At 46.0% G+C, this 20,094-nt stretch overlaps 1 protein-coding gene across 2 annotated transcripts in view; it reads left to right on the top strand.

The window, feature by feature from the left end:
* The window catches only part of NECAB1 (N-terminal EF-hand calcium binding protein 1), a 54,908-nt gene that overhangs the window by 4,203 nt on the left and 30,611 nt on the right, over positions 1-20,094 (top strand). For both annotated transcript variants that reach the window (XM_054167408.1, XM_054167409.1), the window contains exon 3: positions 8,244-8,352. In XM_054167408.1, the coding sequence (XP_054023383.1) occupies positions 8,244-8,352 (109 nt within the window). The remainder of the gene's footprint in view (positions 1-8,243; positions 8,353-20,094) is intronic.

Below are 20,094 nucleotides of genomic sequence, written 5' to 3'. Positions count from 1 at the left end.
AAGTGTAACAGCTAGGTATTTTTTGCTTGTGTACATAGTCATGGTCTTGAGTCTGCCTTGAAAGCTTTTCCCGTCTCAGAACCGGTGCACAATTGTAGACAAGTTACCTTGTCATCTTTGTGCCACAAAGCCCAGAGGGAAATGAAACCACTACTATATCCCTGGGTCACACAGAGGGTGAGATTCAGTATGGCTGGGGCTAAGAAGAGCTGCTGTAGCTCTGCAGTTGGCATATCAGTATTTATACTTGACTCAGATAACCAGAGTTAGATCTGGCAGCACAAGAAGGAAACACAAGCTCACAATTATTTGGCACTGTAATTCCCAAAGTGCACAAAGAAGAGAGGTGCAGCTTCTTGCAGAAGCACAGGCCAGACTTCAGCCTTTTCCCCAGAGCACTGAAGAGAGTCAAACCCACAGCTCAGACAGAATGAACCCTGACAAGATATTTACAGTCAGCCCCCAGAAAACAGATATGGTGCAGGTTCAATAAAGTGTATGCTCAGGTATCTGAAGGCAAACCTAGCACTGCACGAGCTCTTTTCACTCATATGGAGGAGAACCATTTTCAGGCTGGGAAGTTAAGAGCCTTCTCAGAAAGGTTATTGAATATGTGAACACTTACCTATTAACACTGGTTAGCTTTTGCTAATGACTAGGATACGTTGTCAGTGTCACCCTTCTGTGCTAAGGGAAACCAAGCTCTGGCTTACAGTAACGAGTACCAAGTTACTGCGCATGGCACTGCCCTGGTAACTCATCCCATACACTTTTAGCTGGACTCTCTCAAAGTTGCCATATGAATTCTCTTTCTGAGATTAAAACACCCCAAAACCTGACTGGATACTTCCCTGACAGCAAGAAAAATAATCCATCAAGCAACAAGTGGATCAAGCTGATAAATAAGAGTATTAGAGGAGACAGCATTCTTACTGGGAATTTAGGGACTGTGGGACTTCAGGTTAGCCTCCCACAACAAGGAAAGGCAACCATTCTTGCAAGGAAAATATAAGAGATCCAAAAAGCCAAGAGATCCTGCTGCATTGCTGTTACTTGAAAATACTGCAATGGTTTGTGGCAGCTGGGTTCAACTGAGGAGCTCTTTCATCAGTCATTCCTCCATTTGAAAGAGCCAAACTAATGTTGGCTCTTTCCTTTGCCAGCCCAGGCACACATCTTTTTACCCTTCTGTTCCTGGAAACAGCAGCTAGGCACAGCTTCCACGTTAGGATCAGCTTCATAAACTCTGTCTGTAGTTCTTATTTAATGGCTGAGCAGCTCTGCTCTGTGTGGAGTGGATCCACACCCCTCTAATAACTGAAAAGGTTGTGTGATTATATTAGAGGGAGGACAAGGCATATATATGGTTCATAATATTGACAAAAGCAACAGAAAACCCTGAGGGAGCTAAAAAAACCCAGAAGTCATTTCATAAAGGTGAGCTGTTGCACACTGACCTTTTGGCAAGGAGAAGTTTCAGGTTTGGATGTCAATGTGAAGTTTTGGTCACATTTGCTTTACAAACCTCCACGTGTTTAAAGGAAAGCAGAGGGAGACACTCCAGCTACAAGGAGAAATTCAATTGAAACCAAAATCAACCTCATTAAATTCCTCTCAGAAAGTTAAATCTTGTCCCTAGCCTGCAAGAGAGAGAGTAAAGAAACACGAGGAGCTGGTACTGCCAAACACAGTCTTTCCTCATCAAGAGAATGTTTAACCTGCCTCATCTCACAGGCAGCAGTGGTTGCCCCATGTAAGTGTGACTGCAGCACCTGCATGCAGGAGGCCTTTTTATCTTCTCTTTTGGTGTGCTAAGAAGGATGCAGGGCACCCCCTTGGCCTTGCAGTGATTTGCAGCAAAATGAGACAAGAGCAGGTGTTGGCAAGGATCACTCAAGGGCCTCTCCTGACCATGCAGCTTTGACAGGTGCTCTATTACCATAGCCTCATGCTGCAGTTCCCTGCTGTTAGCACAGGAATGGAAATCCAGGTATGGGCCACGTTGCAGAAATCTGATCACAAACAGTCTGGAAGTCAAAATGGAGATGCAGAACGGTCGTGATTTACTGAGAATGAGAGGGTGAGTCTTCTCTCATCTGAGGGAAGGTGCTCCAACACTGATGGTTTGACACTGACCACAGAGTAACTGAAGAGCAGTACCCTGCCTTTGCCTCCACCAAGGTGTGGCTCCTTTCCCTGGGAGGATGGGAAGAGGGCTGCTCATTCCTTTTAGCAGAGTCTTTCTACTTTACCCAGCTTTTTGGTGAGGGGAGCCTGGCTGCTGCAAATCTCTGGTGATAGTGGAAACAAATGAGAGAGCCTCCCCTCCTGTCCTGGTGTATGAAACTCCTCTTAGCACTTTTCAGTGTGGAAAGAGACACCCAGTCAAAGCTGGAGGGAGGAGGGAATGACCCCCAGAACGGCCTCCAGAAGGAGGACTTCTCAGCTGCCTCTCTCCACAAGTTTGGAATTGGTGTTTGGTTAGGGCCTTGCTCCAAACTTACAGCTCCTGCCCCCAAGCTCTCAGATCAGCTCCAAGCAGGAGCCCTAAAAAGGGCAGCTCTGATATGACAGGTTAGGGAAAGATGGTTTATATGCAGAAGCTGTCATTGATTTGTAACTACAAGTCAGGTGTTATGAAAAGGCACAATAAACTGCATGCTGCAGGCACTCAGGAAGGACTGCAACTAAATGAGGGAATTTTTTCAAACTGACTAAGCAAGACTAAAGCTCTAGAGATGCCCAAACCTGAATATCAAACACCCAGCACAGACCAGCAATAAAATGTTATTAATGCCAGAACCAGCACATAGCTGGTTTCACTTTTTCTCTCAATTTCAAACAAACACTCACTGAAAGCTTTTCTATCCCCCTAAGAATATATAGCATCCCAGAATGGGTTGGGATGGAAGGGACCTGCAAAGCTCATGCAGTCCAACCCCCCTGCAATTAGCAGGGGCATCCTCCACTAGATCAGGTTGCTTGGGGCCTTGAGCCTGACCTAGATTATCTCCAGGGATAGGACCTCAAGTACCTCTCTGGGCAACCTGTTCCAGTGTTCCACCACCCTCATGGTGCAGAATTTGTTCATAACATCCAACCTAAATCTCCTCTTCTCTGCAAGTTTCAGTGCAGCTCTAAACCCCCATGTGAACACACCCAACAAAACCCTGGAAGTTATAGATACAAAACTGTTTGAAATGAGGCACACAGAGCAGCAGCATCCTCTCACTTCCAAATGCTCTGATTCACGCAGTATGCACCCTTGAGTCATCCAACAAGACCAAAAAGCCACTGAGCTGCACCTATATGATAATCAAGAGGAAATCTCACAATGCTCACTCCAGAGGCAGTTTTGTAGAGCTCAAAATCAGTGTTTTCATATTTGTTGTTTATTGACAGTGCCATTGCAGGAAAAACACTGACTTTGCAGGAGACTCTTCTACCAGCTGCATCTGCTCTCAGGTCTCCAAGTGAGCTTTGGCAGGGTTATAGCTGCCTTACCAGAGCAGTCCTCAGGTGGTGACTCCTGAGGGAAAATGCCTTGTAGCCTAGAGTGCCAATTTAAGCCATCCCAGAGCAGTGAGTGAATATGCCTTCTAGAGGCAGGAGAAGCACCTCAGGAAGGGGATTTCTTGAATCACCCTGAAGCGAACTTCCAGAGCTGGCCTGAATGCTCTCTGAAATTTATGGCAAAGAATCATAGAATCACAGAATCAATAAGGTTGGAAAAGACCTCAAAGATCCTCAAGTCCAGCCTGTCACCCAAGACCTCATGACTACTAAACCATGGCTCCAAGTGCCACGTCCAGTCCCTTTTTGAACACCTCCAGGGATGGTGACTCCCCGTGTAGGAGATTAAACTTTGTAGCAAGGAAAATTCTAGTTGCAGCAAAGGCAGGCTTGCCAAGGCCTTGATTTCAGCATTTCCCCCTCAGACAGTATTTTCTATCATGCTTTGGCATCTGATGAGGTTCTTGGCTAGCCTGTGGGCTGCCTCCAGCAGCCCAGCTCACATTTCAGAGTCCAGGCTCTAATTTCCCACCCCATCTCCTTGACTCTGTGCTCCAAGTTCCAAACATTATTATTCCAATAAAGACAAAATCATGTAATGCATTGAATTGAAGGGGACCTTTAAAGGCCATCTAGTCCAACCCCCCAGCAGTAAGTAGAGATGTCCCCAACTAGCCTACTTTTAAACCTAAGCCCTTTCCTTTGTCAGGTATGCTGCTGTCTATTGAATTGATAAGATATTCAAAACGTGTCCCCTTTCTGGAGTGGACTGGCTAGGGGATACAGCTTGGTCATGTTTTACACACAAAAACATCTACAGAGAGGAGTTTTACTGAAATAAACAGAAAGAATGAAATTGAACCCCAGAGGAAGGCTCTCCTAAAACACTCTGTAAATACATTTCTAGACTGGGGAGTGCTACACAGGGAGAGAAATGCTTTTGTTTGTAATTTTGCCTGCCAGTCAAGGAATGCTCTGGATTCAGGGAGGGTGGGCAGCCGTGCCTGTTTCTCAAGAAACCCTGCATTTGAAAGATGTCAGACAAGATACAGGGAAGCAAGCAAGGCTGGCAAAACAGCTTCTTGGAGATAATGTTGTCAAGACAAACACTGCTGAAGGTTGTTTTGAGGGATGCATGGCTTCAGAGAAGCTTGTCTTTCATGAATCATCCATCCCCCTCGCCTTGCCAGTGGCAAGGATTGAAGCATCTATAATAGAACTTTCTGCTCAGCTGCTCTGAAGCACTTAAAGCAGATGGTATTTATCTGGGTGCTCTGAGGGCAGTGAGGTGTGCCCCAGAGAGGTGGTGCTGAGAATGTGTAATGCAGCCTTTCAAATAAAAGTCATTCTTGACACTTGAAAAAAACAGCCCTGGCTTGGCAAATGTGTCTTCCATTAAACATCACAGGGAGCACTTGTCAGGGGTTGGGTCTGGGCTTCATCTGAGAACTGTGAAAGCCTGGGGCCACCAGTGCCTGAGTCCCCAGCTCTACTAACAAAACAGTTATAGGAAATCAAAGAAATGCCTTGGAGAGTCAGAGCTTTCTTCAGTAAATGGAACTGTACGAAGTCTGTAGGTAACCAAGCAGGTTCAAACCTCCCCAGGATTTGCCAGCAACGAGCTCAGTGATGTGTCAGTCGATATCAGTAGCATTCAAAATGTCACCTGGAGCAAACAGCAATGAAGCAAAAGGCAAGGTCTGCTCCTGGATGATAAAATGTAAAGAAAACAGGTAAAGTGCCCAGTCTGGTCATTGGCAGGTCACTGATTTTCTGGACTGGTGTAAGACAATGATCTTGAGAGATGAACAGACATGTTTGGTTTTGTGTCATACCCAGCCTGTCCTGTGAGCAAACTCATCATATGTTTATCTCAGGAAAGCTGCCAAAAAGCACTGGTTTAAGCATGTGTTTAACTTCCATGCAAATCACTCTCCCCAGCAGAGGCTGGAGCTGCAGAGGCAGTTTAATGAAACAATTGATTGCATCTGTGTGAGCCAAAGGAAGCAGAGCTGTGAAAAGACGCCACTTCGACACTCAGTATTTGCTCTTCCTTCTGTGTAACTGGTGCCAAATGGCAGATGTATTTAGCTTCCCAATTAGGTAATCATGGCAGCTCTGTCAAAGAAAATTGCCTACCTTCAACAACAGCACTGTGCCATCTTGGGGTTTAGCTCTTGTAGATCTTGACGTTCTATTTTGATAGTAAGGATGATTATCTCCAGCTACAATCTGTCTCTTCACGTTAAACACTTCAAAATGTTTTTGCTGAAGCAGCCATTTATACAATTTGGAAGCCTCTTTACGATTAGGTACTTGAAGCCATATACTCAAGTCAAAGAAATGATGAAACAACAGTAAGTAAAAGAGTGAGGAAGCTCCTCAGCTCTGCTCTTCAAATCCGCATGCTGTAGTGCAGCCTCTAGTCATGGGATGCAGATCCTGCCTCTGTCATAGGTTGTTCACCACTGTAAAACGAGGCCGTGCTATGCTGTGTATCAGTCTGGTGCTTAGGACATTTCAGTCTTATCCCCTATGGTTTTTATTGCCCTACAGTGATTCATTGTGTTAGTAGAAGAGAAAGACCTGTGAATTTAGATTTAGGGCTAGCTACAACAGAGCCAAAAAGTGTTGGGGTTTGAAACTCTTCCTCATGCTTTGTGCAAAGGCTCAGCTCAGGTAAATGATTACTTTGCTACCATTTAACCAAACCTGTAAGTAAATGCAAAAGGTGGATCTTCTTGCTTTGACCTTTGCTTAGTGGTTATCGGTCTTGCATTTAAAGCTCACTACGCTGGTCAAGGAGGAACCAGCTGCCCTGTTTCCATGCAGCTGCAGACATGTGCACTTCTGAAGCCTGTAGAGTGAAGAAGTGAAAATTGTTCTTCAGGACAGAAGCAGATGGCAGCTGCTGCTCGAGGGATCCCTGATGAAATCTTGTGGCCTTCTGTGGGGACAACTTCACAAACCTCTTTCATTTTTTATCATCCTGCTGACAAGTGCTGGTTAGTTTCTCACATCACTTTCTGTACAGTGCCATTCAAATCCCCATCTGGGCTCTGGATCCCTTCAGCACACAGAAGCTTCCTTCTCCTCAGCTTTGAATCATATAGTCAGGAAAAAGACAGTTGTGCTGGCTGTTGTGTGTTGTTTAAATAGTCTTTGGCCTATAAGCAGAGGCCAGAGTGAACAAAGGCTAGGGCTCTTCCCAAAACTAGGTGACTAGGTGATCCTTGAGGTCCTTCCAACTTGGTATTCTCTGATTTGCACTGGGCCTGCTTTCCAAACCAAACAACAGTCAAAGTCTGCTACTTCTGTCACTGCAACCACAGCCAGCCTGTGAGCGGGGCAGGCTGTCCAAGTTGTGGCAAGGAACATCTGAAGTACAGCGACTTCTCTGGCAGTATCAGACATGCCAAAGTGAGGCAAGATATAAGCATCATCCCTTCTTTGGTGAAATGCTGTAAGAATTACTGGAATACCCTTTAGAGATATTGAGTGTTGAGCAGAGTTTTGTCTGACAAAAGGAGGGTAGAGTTTCAGTCTACAGTGGTGACATCCTGAAAACTCCAGATGAATTAATCTGCTTAACACATTTCATCTCAGGAAACCTGTCTTGTAGTCAAGGGCTCGCTGTAATTAAGGCTAACTTTAAAAATAGATGAAACAGACTCCACTAAATAATGGAGCAGAAATTGCAATGAGGACTTTCTCCTCTTGAATTAATGTGCATCCCATCACTGTTCTTCTAAATGGTACTTCCCCTTCCTTTGATTCCCCTTAGTCCTACAAACTTTCCTAACTACATGATCATGTTACAGATGATGATCAGCACCCATGTGATGATGATTGGGTTTGTCCCAAACACATGAGGACAGCAGATACCTAGAAAGTAAACTTCACTTCTTTGTCATTGAGCTTCAGTGTGCATTAAAAGGCCAATTCAATCTGCATCTGAAAATCCATCTGATTTTGGCTAACCTCCGGTTTAGGCCCAAACCAGCTTTCACATTTCTGTATTTTAGTGTAATCTCCAGATGAATGGCAAGCTGGCAAGTAGAAATTGTGTGTTTTATGAAGAAAATCAGAGTGCTGCAGATCAGTGCAGTGTGTTGATTCGTGTCCTTAGCTAGAGAGGAGAGTCAGGGTCAGATCCCTGCTGCTATTGAATTGTGCACTGGACTCTCAGTCTCCCACGTGAGATGCTGGGAGCAGAGGAAAGAAAGAGGAAGAAAAGGGAAAGGAAATAGATAGCTCTAGAGAGCTGAAGAAATTTCAGTTGAACTAACCTGTTCTTTCAAGAAATGTTTGCTCTTGCATTTCCCTGCATTTTCTCTGTCCTCAGTCTCAGGGGATCACTGATCTGCACAGAAACAAGGGAGTGGAAAGTACATAGAGGAAGCATGGGGTAGGATGAAGAAAAGCCACAGTGAATGGGATCAGGACAGAGACAGGACTGTGCTGATGTACTTCAGGAGAGACCTCCCAAACCCAAACTCATATTTGTGTGACAGATTAAATGGAGGAAGAATAAGTTAGTAGGCAAACTGAGAACTCTCATACTAAAGCCGATGCATCATGTTCTTTAGGTGTCTTGATCAAACATGTTAAGTCTCTACATTTAATCTGCAGAGCTAGAGGTTTTCATAGGTTTTCCCTTCTATTGCATGAAGTAAACAAGCAAATCCATAAATGAAACTGAGGCACTTTCCTTTTCTCCATTGTTTCAGACGACGGAAAGCTGTCCTTTGATGAATTCAAGGCTTACTTTGATGACGGAGTTCTGAGTGGAGAAGAGCTGCATGAACTTTTTCACACCATTGATACGCACAATACTGAGTAAGTGCTCCCCTCTTACAATTACAGAGCTACTCACTGTGCCTAAGAACAGAAAAGACATCAGGCTGGTTTTAGAAAGCAAGTCAATTAGAAAGGTGCTTCAGGCAAGCCAGGCTGTGTCAGCTGGCTGTAAATTGCACAGGTGTTCATAAACCTTGTAGGAATGCACCTTCCAGTAAAAGTGATTTGGGTACTGAGAACCACCTACTTTGTGATGTTTTCACTTGCAAATTACCCAAGGGAATGACATTTAAATCATGGTTTGTGCCTATAATTCCCAAGTAGCTCATGGCTGCTTTTCAGTAGGGGAGGATGAGAAATTCTATGCAGTTGCACATTTTAGAGGATAAGATCTGCACAGATTATTTTTTGACTCTCTTATCCAGCCTCTGTTGAACTCTGGGCAAATCATTCATCTTCTCTCTGCTTCACTCCACTGTTCACAAAATGCAGACTGTAGTTCCCTCTCTCAGAAATATTTCTTAAGCAGTGAGATTGTGCAGTGATTTGCACTACATGTAAATGCCTGGGAGAGATGGCAAGGGAAGCAGGTCGTGATCTGCTAGATCAGCTCCTGGAGTGTCTCAAGATTTCGTGGCCGGCTTGACAGAAGAGCAGACTTTGGGTTCCTGCCACCTGCTTTAGATCTTTTAGCTCTGCCAGCATTCAAACCCTCACTGCCTCTGTGTGTGTGTCTTTGTACTTCAAAGCCTGAAGATAAAAAAGAAGACGTGCCCTTGAGGTGATATCCAGGAGCTCAGGAAATCTGAGTTCCCTTCTCTGCTGCAGCAGTCTTTCAAAAAACCATGCAAAGTTAAAACACTTTTAAGGGAACTACATTAACCAAGTATGGAACCCCTCCATGGTACACAGGTCCTGAAGTCAGTCTTGTTGAAGAGAGATTTGGAAGATTATTCACTTTTTAGAAGACCAAGCCAAGCTAATGTAACCTCCCTGTTACAAAGGAGAGAGGCTAAAATGAGCAATTACCATGTTCAGGGTGATAATGGGGCAAATAATAGGGGGGTTAACTTCCCAGTCATCGAGGCTGCGTCTGCCGAACTGACTGCGATCCATGCTGCCTTGAGCAAGGAGGTGCTAACTTTCTACAAAGTAAGAGAAGAGTGAGTAGGTACTGCAGTAACCATAACTACCAGCAAAATACCCCAAGAATTAAGTAGGAATTAGTTACCATGGCACAAAGTTTCCAAGAGAAAGGTTCATTATGCCAGGATAAACTTAAAATCCCGATTTGTCTAGACACTAAAGTACAGGTTATTCATGCAGGGCAGATCACTGCCTTTGCTGAGCCTTTGTATTAGCTAAAGATCATTGCTCAGTGCATAGTTTGAACATATCACTTGCAATTTAGGAATGTACTGAAGTGTAGATAGTTCATAAAATCTACATTAATCCATTTGAAATACTAAATAAATACAATGCAAATCAATTGCCTGAAGTTTTAAACTGACACTCCTTTTCCCTTTTGATACAGCCAGGAACAAAAGCATAAGCTAATATAAACCAAGCACAACAGAGATTGTTAATGATCCTACCACCATCTAGACAACCAAATTAGGTCAGGTGGTGTGCCCACATTTATTTCCCCCCATATTTTAGTATATTGGGGTTATCTTTCTTGAAGGTGTTTTGAGACAGGGATTATATTTGCAAGATCCAGCAATCAAAAGGTTAATTGCAAACAATTCAACTTGTGGCAGAATCTGGATGATAAGCCAAAATAAGAATTAGTTTATAGGCCAGCTGCTGGAGACACAGAGCTGCACAGAAATTCTCCCCACCAAAAGACTTGATCAGACCTGATCAAAATGGCCTTAACCTAAGTTGTGGCTTTATGAAAAGCTTCCTATGACCACAAAGAAACAAGAGGACCCTCGTGGGCCCCTGTGGTGACACAGTGAATGCCTGTCTCCTGTTGGTTAATGAAGGCAGGGAGGTAATACAAAGAGTTTTCATATGTTCAATTCATTTTAACATTCTTTAGCAAAACAAGCAACTGGTGATTGTTCAGAGACAGGGAGCTTCAAAAGCTGGAGAGGCAGCAGAATGCTGTAATTAGGCCCTAGCTCTAGCATCCCTGACATGTAATTAGCGTAAGGTGACTGCGTTAGAGGACTGCTAACTGTTTTTCCTTAAATACAGTTTCCAGGATTGTCCTTCCTTGAGACTGAAGCTGACAGCCAATTAGGCTTTTGACTTTCACTGAAAGCCACTTCCATTTGTGCTCTATGGGACCTCATGAAACCTCTGGGAAATCCCTATTCAGTCTCATACCGTTCAACACAATAAACAGGCTGTTACAGAGGATCTCCACTCGTGCCCTTGGTGTGTCAGCGTAACAAAAGGCTTTGGCTGAGGCAGCAGTGATTAGGTCTGGGCTGTGACATCTAGGTCTCCAGGTTCTCTTTCCTAGCATGAACTCACATGTACAGCAAAGCAGTATCTTGCATTTTAAAACTCCTTAAACATGAAAGTATAGGCAAGCAATCGAGAGCAGTGATTTTTGTAAAGCTTTAAGCTGCAACCTAGAGTTCATCCAATGATCTTTCTCCCCTTATTCAGAATGGCTTAAGAGTTTTGCAGGTAGCCCAGAAATAAGCACACTATAAGCATCTGGACAACTTTGCTGCTGGAGTGTAGTACAGTAAAACATGGTCTGGGGTCGATTTGGAGGCTTCCCTGAAGTAAACTGGAACAGGTTTGCCCAGGGAGGTCCCTGGAGGGCTGAAGGCCAGGTTGGATGAGGCTTTTTGAGCAACCTGATCTAGTGTGAGGTGTCCCTGCCCATGGCAGAGGGGTTGGAACTGGATGATCTTCCAACCCAACTCATTCTATGAATCTTAAGCTTTGTTGAACGTATCATGAGGCAAGGTAGATTTCCACAGTGTATTGGGTAGGAATCAAGCCAGCACAGTAGGAGTTAGACCAACAATAGGGTATGACTGTGGGCAGGAAATGAACAAGAGGAAGAGCTTATCTTTGCCCTGTGATTTGACACATACTTCCAATAACATCTGTGTTATACATCTGTAATATCATGTGTGTAAGCTTGTCAGTTCTTGTCCTGAGACCTCAAAACCCCTCAATGCATTCTATCATTTTGGAGGAGTGTTGTGAGGGTGAAGGAAACTCGGTGTGGTTCCTTCCTCCTCCCTCTTTCCACAACCTCAGCTCCAAGATACACAGTGCTCAGCAAGGCTCTGTAGGGCTGTTGGGAGCAATGGAAAGGGTGTTGCAGGCAAATGCAGGTGCTGTAAGTGTACCACAAGTGTTTTCCAGGGCTCACAAGGAGTGTGAAAACACACAGCTCATGACGGACATGGTCTGCGGGTCATAGCTGAAGCAGTTCTGAAGCTGAAGGCCCACATGCTCTGGCTAGCAATTCCTCTAACAAGTGAGTGTGGCATTAGTGTTGGCTGTGTCTCAAGTTGTACTGCCACAGCCCAAGGAAAAGGCTCAAAGCCACCTGAAGATGGACTTGTAAGGTTTTCAAAGAGTGCAGGCTCTTCCAAAGGCAGTACCTGAGGAGTTTATGGCTGAGAAAAGTGCAGCTTTCCTGCAGTCTTCAGCATTGTGCTGCCTAACATATTCTCCTAAGCACACTTTTTAGGAGCAGATTGGAGCACAAAAATATTCAGCAGATTGAGAAGAAGAGTGGTGGAATGTGAGTGGCTTTGCTGACTTTCCACTTGAAAAACGTTGAACAGGTTTTGTTGTTATTTTCTTTGCTATTTAACTTTTTGAATCACTAAGTCATAATGTATACACCAAATCCAAACCTGAAGATCTTCTTCCTCCCATACTTGGATCTAACCAGGTACAGAAGTCATATTTTTGTCATAAACTTGATATTTTAAGTACTTTAATAACGCTGCCTAGTTTGTGTCTCAGCATTTCAGTGAGCTCTCATCTGTGTGCCTGTTTGGTGCAGCTGCCTGGGGGTTGTAATATTGATAAGGAGAAGATGCTATGTAAACTCCTAGTTGTCTCAGTTCAGAAGGCACTTACTTGTGGGGCTAGCATGCTCTAAGCAATGAATAGATTGCATTACCTTGCCACATCTGCCTTTACTGAATGCTGAACAGCTTCTGTGCAAGCCAGTATTGCAGCACAGCTCAGCTGCAGGGAAGGCAGTTCTGCAGAAACAGCTGAATGATTTACATGTCTTACTGCCTGAGTAGTTGTGCTGGAAGTAAAGGATCAGCAGCACAAGTCTGATTGCACATGGAGAGAGGGATGCAGGAAGTTTGAGATTTGTGGCTCATGAGGGGAATGCTTTTACAACAGATGTATTTCCCTGATACATCTGCCCCTGCTTAATTTTCATGTCAACTCTGAATAGCTCATAGTGCAGCAGAGCAGGAAACCTTGCCATGGTTGATGGCTTAGCAAAGAGGTTTCAGCAGCCATTGCAAATGTAAACCTCCCTTTTTATCCTTCTCCCTTCCTTCCTCCCACTCATAACCTTCTGGAAATTGTTTTTGCTTAATGGCATCCTCAGGGAAAAGGTGTCAGAAGATAATGAGAAGATTTGGCAAAGTTACAAACTAAGAGAAATGCAGAGGATCTCAAGAGGATTCAGGCTGCAGTACTGATGACCACAACAACCCCATGCAGTGCTACAGGCTGGAGAGCAGCCAGGCAGAAAGGGACCTGGGGCTGCTGGTTGACAGAAGCCAAACATGAGCCAGCAGTGTGCCCAGGTGGCCAAGAAGGCAATGGCATCCTGGCCTGCATCAGGAACTGTGTGGCCAGCAGAGGAAGGGAAGTCATTGTGCCCTGTACTGAGTACTGGTCAGGCCACACCTTGAGTCCTGGGTCCAGTTCTGGGCTCCTCAGTTTAGGAAAGATGTTGAGATGCTGGAAGGGCAACAAAGCTGGGGAGGGGTCTGGAGCACAGCCCTGTGAGGAGAGGCTGAGGGAGCTGGGGTTGCTTAGCCTGGAGAAGAGGAGGCTCAGGGCAGACCTTCTTGCTGTCTACAACTCCCTGAAGGGAGGTTGTAGCCAGGTGGGGGTTGGTCTCTTCTCCCAGGCAAGCAGCACCAGAACAAGAAGACAGTCTCAAGCTGTGCCTGGGGAGGTTTAGGCTGGAGGTGAGGAGAAAGTTCTTTCCAGAAAGAGAGATTGGCCATTGGGATGTGCTGCCCAGGGATGTGGTGGAGTCACCATCACTGGAGGTGTTCAAGAGGGGATTGGATGTGGCATTTGGTTGCATGGTTTAGTTGTTATGAGGTGTTGGGTAATAGGTTGGACTTGATGATCTCTGAGGTCTTTTCCAATCTTATTGATTCTATGATTCTATAAATGTTTCATATGGGTCAGTGGGGAATCAGACTTCTTTGTCTCATTTGTCTCACTGGCAAAAGGAAGTCCTTATCCAGGACCACAGCTACAAGGTAGGAGGGATGCTAGACTATTGAACTGGTCCTAGGGCACAGGCAGCCTGCCGAAGGTAGGGTCAGACCATTAAGCCTTTGTGTGTGGCACCAGTTAAAACTATAAAACTCTGCACAAGTCAGAGATTAACTTGGGGAGGACCCAAGGTCCTGCAGCACCGAGGTTAAGCTAGGCCTGTGGCAGAGTCTGTCATGCCGCTGGTGCTGCACGTGTAAGAATGGGACTTGGCACTATGGAGAGACACTCAGTTTGCATGTCTGTCTGGCAGCAGGGTGTCTAAGGCTCCCTCACTGTCAATGAAGTCACCAGGACCTAAAAAGTAATTCTGATCATATAAGCTCCAGCACTGTTGCCCAGGAATAAGGCATTTAGGATGTTCTCATCTGAGACATCAGCCCAAGGTGGACAGAATGACACAGGAGCAGCAGTTGGGACATAGGTGGTAGAGGAAATGCTAAAGAATCTGAAACACCTATGTCATATCCAATTACTCAGCCTCTTGCTAGTTGAACTACTGAAATAAAACCCAAAGCAAATCCACTGAATATTCTATGGCTGCTTTGCCTGGCAGGGGAGGTTGGACACCCAGTGCAAATATGCACATGCAGGACTCTCCCCAAGTGAATCCACCTCCCTCCCACCTGCCCAGATCTTCATAGGCAGAGTGCTAGTTCCTCCCTTGGGTCAAAAAAGAAATGCTGAGATCATCAACCCTAACAGCAAGCTCCAAAAGGATGCCAATTTGATGTGTGTGAGCAAGAGGTTGGTGAGCATTAGCCTTACAGTCCTGGGAACCCATCCCACTTCATTAACTGCAGCCTAGTACCAGGCACTGAGACCTGAAATGCATGTTACACTGGGACCATGGTTTGTCCTTCAAGGCTTTGGCTGGAAAGACAATTGTGACAAATCCTCAGCAGTTTAACAGCAGTCTAAGGACAGTCATTACCTATGCCTTGGGTGGTTCTCTTTTGTTTCAGTTGGAAAGCATGTTTGAGTCTCATGCTATTGATCACTTATCACAGTTCAGTACAAGCACACAGAAAAAGAATAGATGAACAATGAGGAAAAAACCCCAGACATTAGACCCAGCATGAGATACAGGCAGGCTCTTTAATTAGGTGAACTAAAAGTGAATGAGAAGTTGTTGTGGTTTTTTTTCTCTATAAAGGAATTAATAAATGCAAAAACATGCACTAGGAAAACAACACCTTGGCCTTGGACCCTTTCTTTTTTGCCAGACTCCTTTCAGATTAGGTAAGGATTTCAAGCCCAAGCTGCAGCACTGACATCAAAAAGGTGTGGTTGCTACAACTCAAGAGATTTAACTGCAGCTCTTGGCTGTAACTCTCAGGCTTTTCAAGAAAATAGCTGCAGAAATCATCTGGGAAATGAAGTGCAGAGAACAAGGCAAGAAGCTGGTCAGAATGAGTTGGTTATGCAGTTCAGTATTTCATGACTGACCAGAACAAATGCACTGCAAATGATTTACACAGTCCTGGTGCTAACTGATCCTCTGGCCAGACAGGCCAGCTGCAAAGAGAGCTGCTTGGAAATTTTCCATGTGAGTGGTTATTTTTAATGGGAAATTCAATTCTCTGCAGAAATAATGAGAATCACTCACACTGGGAAAAGCAACTGGTAGTGAGTAGTTTCAGTTGCACTCACCTAATGGAGCTGACCTAGAATGTTCCAGGTCAGGTCAGGTCAGTTCTTCAGAACATTGGCTTCCTAGCAATGGTAGGTGTAGTTTGAGGGCCTTCCATATTCTGGGTTGCCCAGAGAGCCACAGCAGGTTTGGCAACTCATCATGTGCAGTGCCAGGGAGTTTAATGAACCAACCCCCCACATTTTATTTTCTGTAACAATCAGAGGAGGATAGAATCATAGGACTGTTAGGGTTGGACCTCTGCCCATCCTTGTGGCCCTTCTCTGGACATGTTCCAGCACCTCCAGATCCTTCCTGTCATAGAGGCTCCAGAACTGGATGCAGTACAATAAAGAATTTAACCTCAGGTGGTTTTGGTTTTGGTTTTGTTTGGGTTTTAATCTTTTTCTTTATTGCTATAGAACAGAACAGAGTAGAATAAACTACTTCAGCTGAAATGTTATCATCTTCAACAGGCTGAAAACTGGTATTTGCTCCTTGTGGCAAAAGAGCCACCCTGATGTTGCCTCTCATCTGCTTGTTTAGACTGGTGTCATTCAAACTCTGCTAAAAACTTGTAGCTCTGCAACTCTTGCACAGTTCTCTACTGATCTGAGCATGCACCACAACCTTTTATGGTATTTTTAAGGCTCTTCTAACAGCAGGGAGACTGTTAGAGCTGGGGTGAGTATGGTGGCTGGCCAGCTGGGTAGTCATTGCATCCCTGTGAATCACTGCCTAATGCAAAGGACTAGGGATTTCTTTTTCAGGTGAGTTGTTAGCCAGGAAAAAGCCCTGTGTTCTCTGCTGTAGCTCTGCCACATGCAGAGCAGTAAGTGACAATTCTGAAGTAAATCACTTGGCCTGGAGCTAAGCATAAGCGAGCTAGTCAATTATTTAGTGCAGCAAAATGTGCCACATTAAAGCAGCTGTGACCCCCCTGCTCGTGTCAGAGCCCAGAAAGCCAAGCTGGCTGCTGCCTTGGAGAGCTCAGAGGGTGCACAGCCTAGCTGACCCTGAGGCTGAAGAGCAGCAGTGTTCTCAAGGCAGCAGGAAATTTGGCTCCCCAGGGACCAGCCCTAGGAGTTCTGTCCCAGTTCTGCCCCTTTCTTCTCTCCCTTTTTTTGTGGCAGGAAGCCCATGCCTGGGCTTGTCCCAGCACCACGTCCTACTGATGACAAAAGGCAGTTTTCCCTCCACTGATAAGAAACCTTGAACAAACCTGGACAAAACAGATCTTTGCTGTTGCAAAGGAGCTGTGAAGCAGAATATCCTTAAAATGGAAGTGCAGACATGAGACTCCTTTGCACAACACCCTCTGTCATGTCGGAGCTCTTGCCTTGTTTTGATGACTTGAAGTGCAGGCTTTCATGTGCAAAGAGCTTACAGCTTTTTGGCTGAGATTGTCCATGGATGACTATTCAGTTATCCTTGCACAGTCTAAGTAACACTTAACTTCTTTCAGTCACAAATTATATGCTTCTGCTTAACAATAGGAGATAGCTGCCTCAAACTTTCCTCCCTAAATCCAAATTTAGCAATGAGACGTGCAAGTGTGACCTAAAAAAAGAGCTGGCCCAAGCCTCTGAAATAAATCTTTCTCATATCTGAGAATGAGGAGAGATCTGAAGAAAGTTCCCCTTCTCCAGCTATGAGAGTCATGGCAATGAATTTGCTACATTCAGCTAGTTCATGGTTTCTCCTGTGGTGTTGAATTCTTCAATAAGAGACCTGCTTTAGATTCCAGAGTCCATGCTGTGCTGAAAGGATGTCATCACTGCTTCTTGTGGCCCAGCAAAAACATGCAGGTTTCCTGCTGATACCTCTGCCTTGAGGTGCCTTTCATACCAGAGAATGGTGTGTGCCAGGGCAGTGAAGGGGGCTGTGGATCAGTGGATTCACACCAGTGGATGGACAGAATAGCATTAACCTTCCCTCCTCCCTGGCTGGCCCCAGTCCACAGCTGCCTGGGATGGGCAGAACAAGAGCACGACCACAGCTACTTTGCACCCCTACATTTTGGACCATTTTCAGAGGTCCCACAAATAGGCACTTTTGCCACAGCTCATTCAAGTGAACTTGCTTGTGTGTCTGCCACTGAGCATCAGGTATCATCAGCTTTGCAGAGACCAGCACTGCTAGCTGGAGTATTGGTAACAGTCCTTTAAATGTAGCTCATTTTGGACACAAAGTCAGACAGGTAAAAGGGCTGCTTTTGGGGGTCCTGGTGGATGGAAGATTGACCATGAGCCAGCAATGTGCTCTTGTGGCCAAGGCCAATGGCATCCTGGGGTGGATTAGAAGGGCTGTGTCAAGAGCCCTGTGTCCTCCCTCTCTGCCCTGCCCTGGTGAGGCCACATCTGGAATATTGTGTCCAGTCCTGGGCCCCTCAGGTCAAGAAGGACCTCAGGGACCTTCTTGAGAGGGTCCAGTGCAGAGCCATGAAAATGCTGAAGGGAGTGGAACATCTTCCTTATGAGGAGAAACAGAGGGAGCTGAGGCTCTGTAGCTTGGAGAGGAGGAGCCTGAGAGGTGACCTCATTAGTGCTCACAAATACATGAAAGGTGAACGCCAAGGGGCTGGAGCCAGGCTCTGCTGGGTGATGCCCAATGCCAGCACAAGGGGCAGTGGTGGAAGCTGAGGCAGAGGAAGTTCCATGGAAACAGGAGGAAGAATTATTTCCCTGTGAGGGTGACAGAGCCCTGGAGCAGGCTGCCCATGGGGGTTGTGGAGTCTCCCTCTCTGGAGATATTCAAGACCTGCCTGGATGTGTTCCTGTGTGACCTGCTCTAGGTGACCCTGCTCTGGCAGGGGGTTGCACTGGATGATCTCCTGAGGTCCTTTCCAGCCCCTAACATTCTGTGATTCTGTGATTTGGTAGTCAGAAAGCAAAGTGAGAGCAGAATTTAACAGGTGATCATGCAGACATGATGTGAATGCACATTGTGTGCTGTGGGTACCTATCCTGAGCAAGGTGCTGGTGCCTGGGTGTGAGTCACCCAACAAATGTTGCAAATAGCATGTTCAGTGTTGCCAGATGATCAGTCTTGGCAGAAGCATCCCTGGCATATGTACCCACAGAAATGATGAGCAGGTGCCCCCTCTAAACACGTGTGCAGAGCTGCAGAGGCAGCCCTCTGGTGTGCACCTCACTCCTGTACTACTGAATGTGTTTGAAACCTCTTTAATTGCTTATGGAGCATTCTGCAGGGAGCTCAGAATTGTTTGTACACAGAAAAAGAATTCCCAGGTTGTTTGAAGCAGTATGTTATTACTTCTCAGAGCATGAAACAATCAGTGACACTAAATTATAGTTTCTCAGCCTAGAACAGCATTCTCTTCACACAGGATGCCAGGGACAACGGAGCTGCTCTCTATAACAGAGAAGGAAATCCTGTGAGCATGCTAGGCTGGAAATCCTGCTCTTTATAGCATTTCTTTCTGTCACAGCCTTCCTGAAAGCTGCTGCACAGATCACTCTGGACAGTAACTTTCTTGTTGTTCGGGTGCTCAGTTGTAAGTGAAGATGAATTCAGCCCCCAAATTGGTTTCCATTGTTACTCGCAGTCCATTTGCAGCTGTGTTGCCTCTGTCACAAGGACAAACAGCAATGCTCTGGTGACAGCAAGGCTGGAAGCCTCCCAGCCACTCCCTTGCTATTTTGCTACCAAGATGCTGAGGGCACTGCAGAAGAACAATGACCAGAAAGGATTTCAATAGGAAATTTGAAAAGGGAGGGTGAATTTGGCTGGCTGGCAATGTGAAAGGCTGTCCAAAACAACAGTTATCCAGCTGCACACTGAGAAATGAAGGAATGGTTTTGACAAAGAGAAGGCATTAGGGCAGAGGATGTGAAGGGGCAGAAAATGTAGAGACAATGAACAAGGAGCAGGCATCATAACAGCAAACTCCTGTCATTGACAAGCTGCAGAGCTGGGCCCAGGACTACCTCATGAGGTTCAACAAGACCAAGGGCAAGGTACTGCAGCTGGGACAGGGCAATCCCAGGCACTGCTACAGGCTGGGCAGGGACTGGCTGGAGAGCAGCCCTGAAGAAAAGGCCTTGGGGGGGCTGGGGGAGGAGAAGCTCAACAGGAGCCAGCAGGGAGCACTTGCAGCCCAGAGAGCCAAGCAGAGGCTGGGCTGCAGCAAGAGAAGTGTGGCCAGCAGGGCAGGGAGGGGATTCTGCCCCTCTGCTCCACTCTGCTGAGACCACAGCTGGAGCTCTGGGGCCAGTTCTGGAGCCTCTGTGCCAGGAAGGCTCTGGAGGTGCTGGAAGGTGTCCAGAGAAGGGCCACGAGGAGGAGCAGAGGGCTGGAGCTGCTCTGCTGTGAGGACAGACTGTGGGAGATCGGGTTGTTCAATCTGGAGTAGAGAAGGCTCCATGGAGACCTAATTGTGGCCTTCCGGTATCCAAAGGGGGCTGCAGGAAAGCTGGGGAAGGACTTTTGAGGGTGCCAGGGAGGGATAGGACTGGGGGGAATAGAGCAAAACTAGAAAGGGGTAGATTGAGATTGGATGTGAGGAAGAAGTTGTTCCCCATGAGGGTGGTGAGAGCCTGGCACAGGTTGCCCAGGGAGGTGGTGGAAGCCTCCTGCCTGGAGGTGTTTGCAGCCAGGCTGGAGGTGGCTGTGAGCAACCTGCTGTAGTGTGAGGTGTCCCTGCCCATGGCAGG

Source organism: Dryobates pubescens, chromosome 14 (assembly GCF_014839835.1).
Source record: "Dryobates pubescens isolate bDryPub1 chromosome 14, bDryPub1.pri, whole genome shotgun sequence".
NCBI lineage: Eukaryota > Metazoa > Chordata > Aves > Piciformes > Picidae > Dryobates > Dryobates pubescens.
The sequence above is the reverse complement of the archived record's forward strand: the minus strand, read 5'-3'. Positions and strand labels throughout refer to the sequence as shown.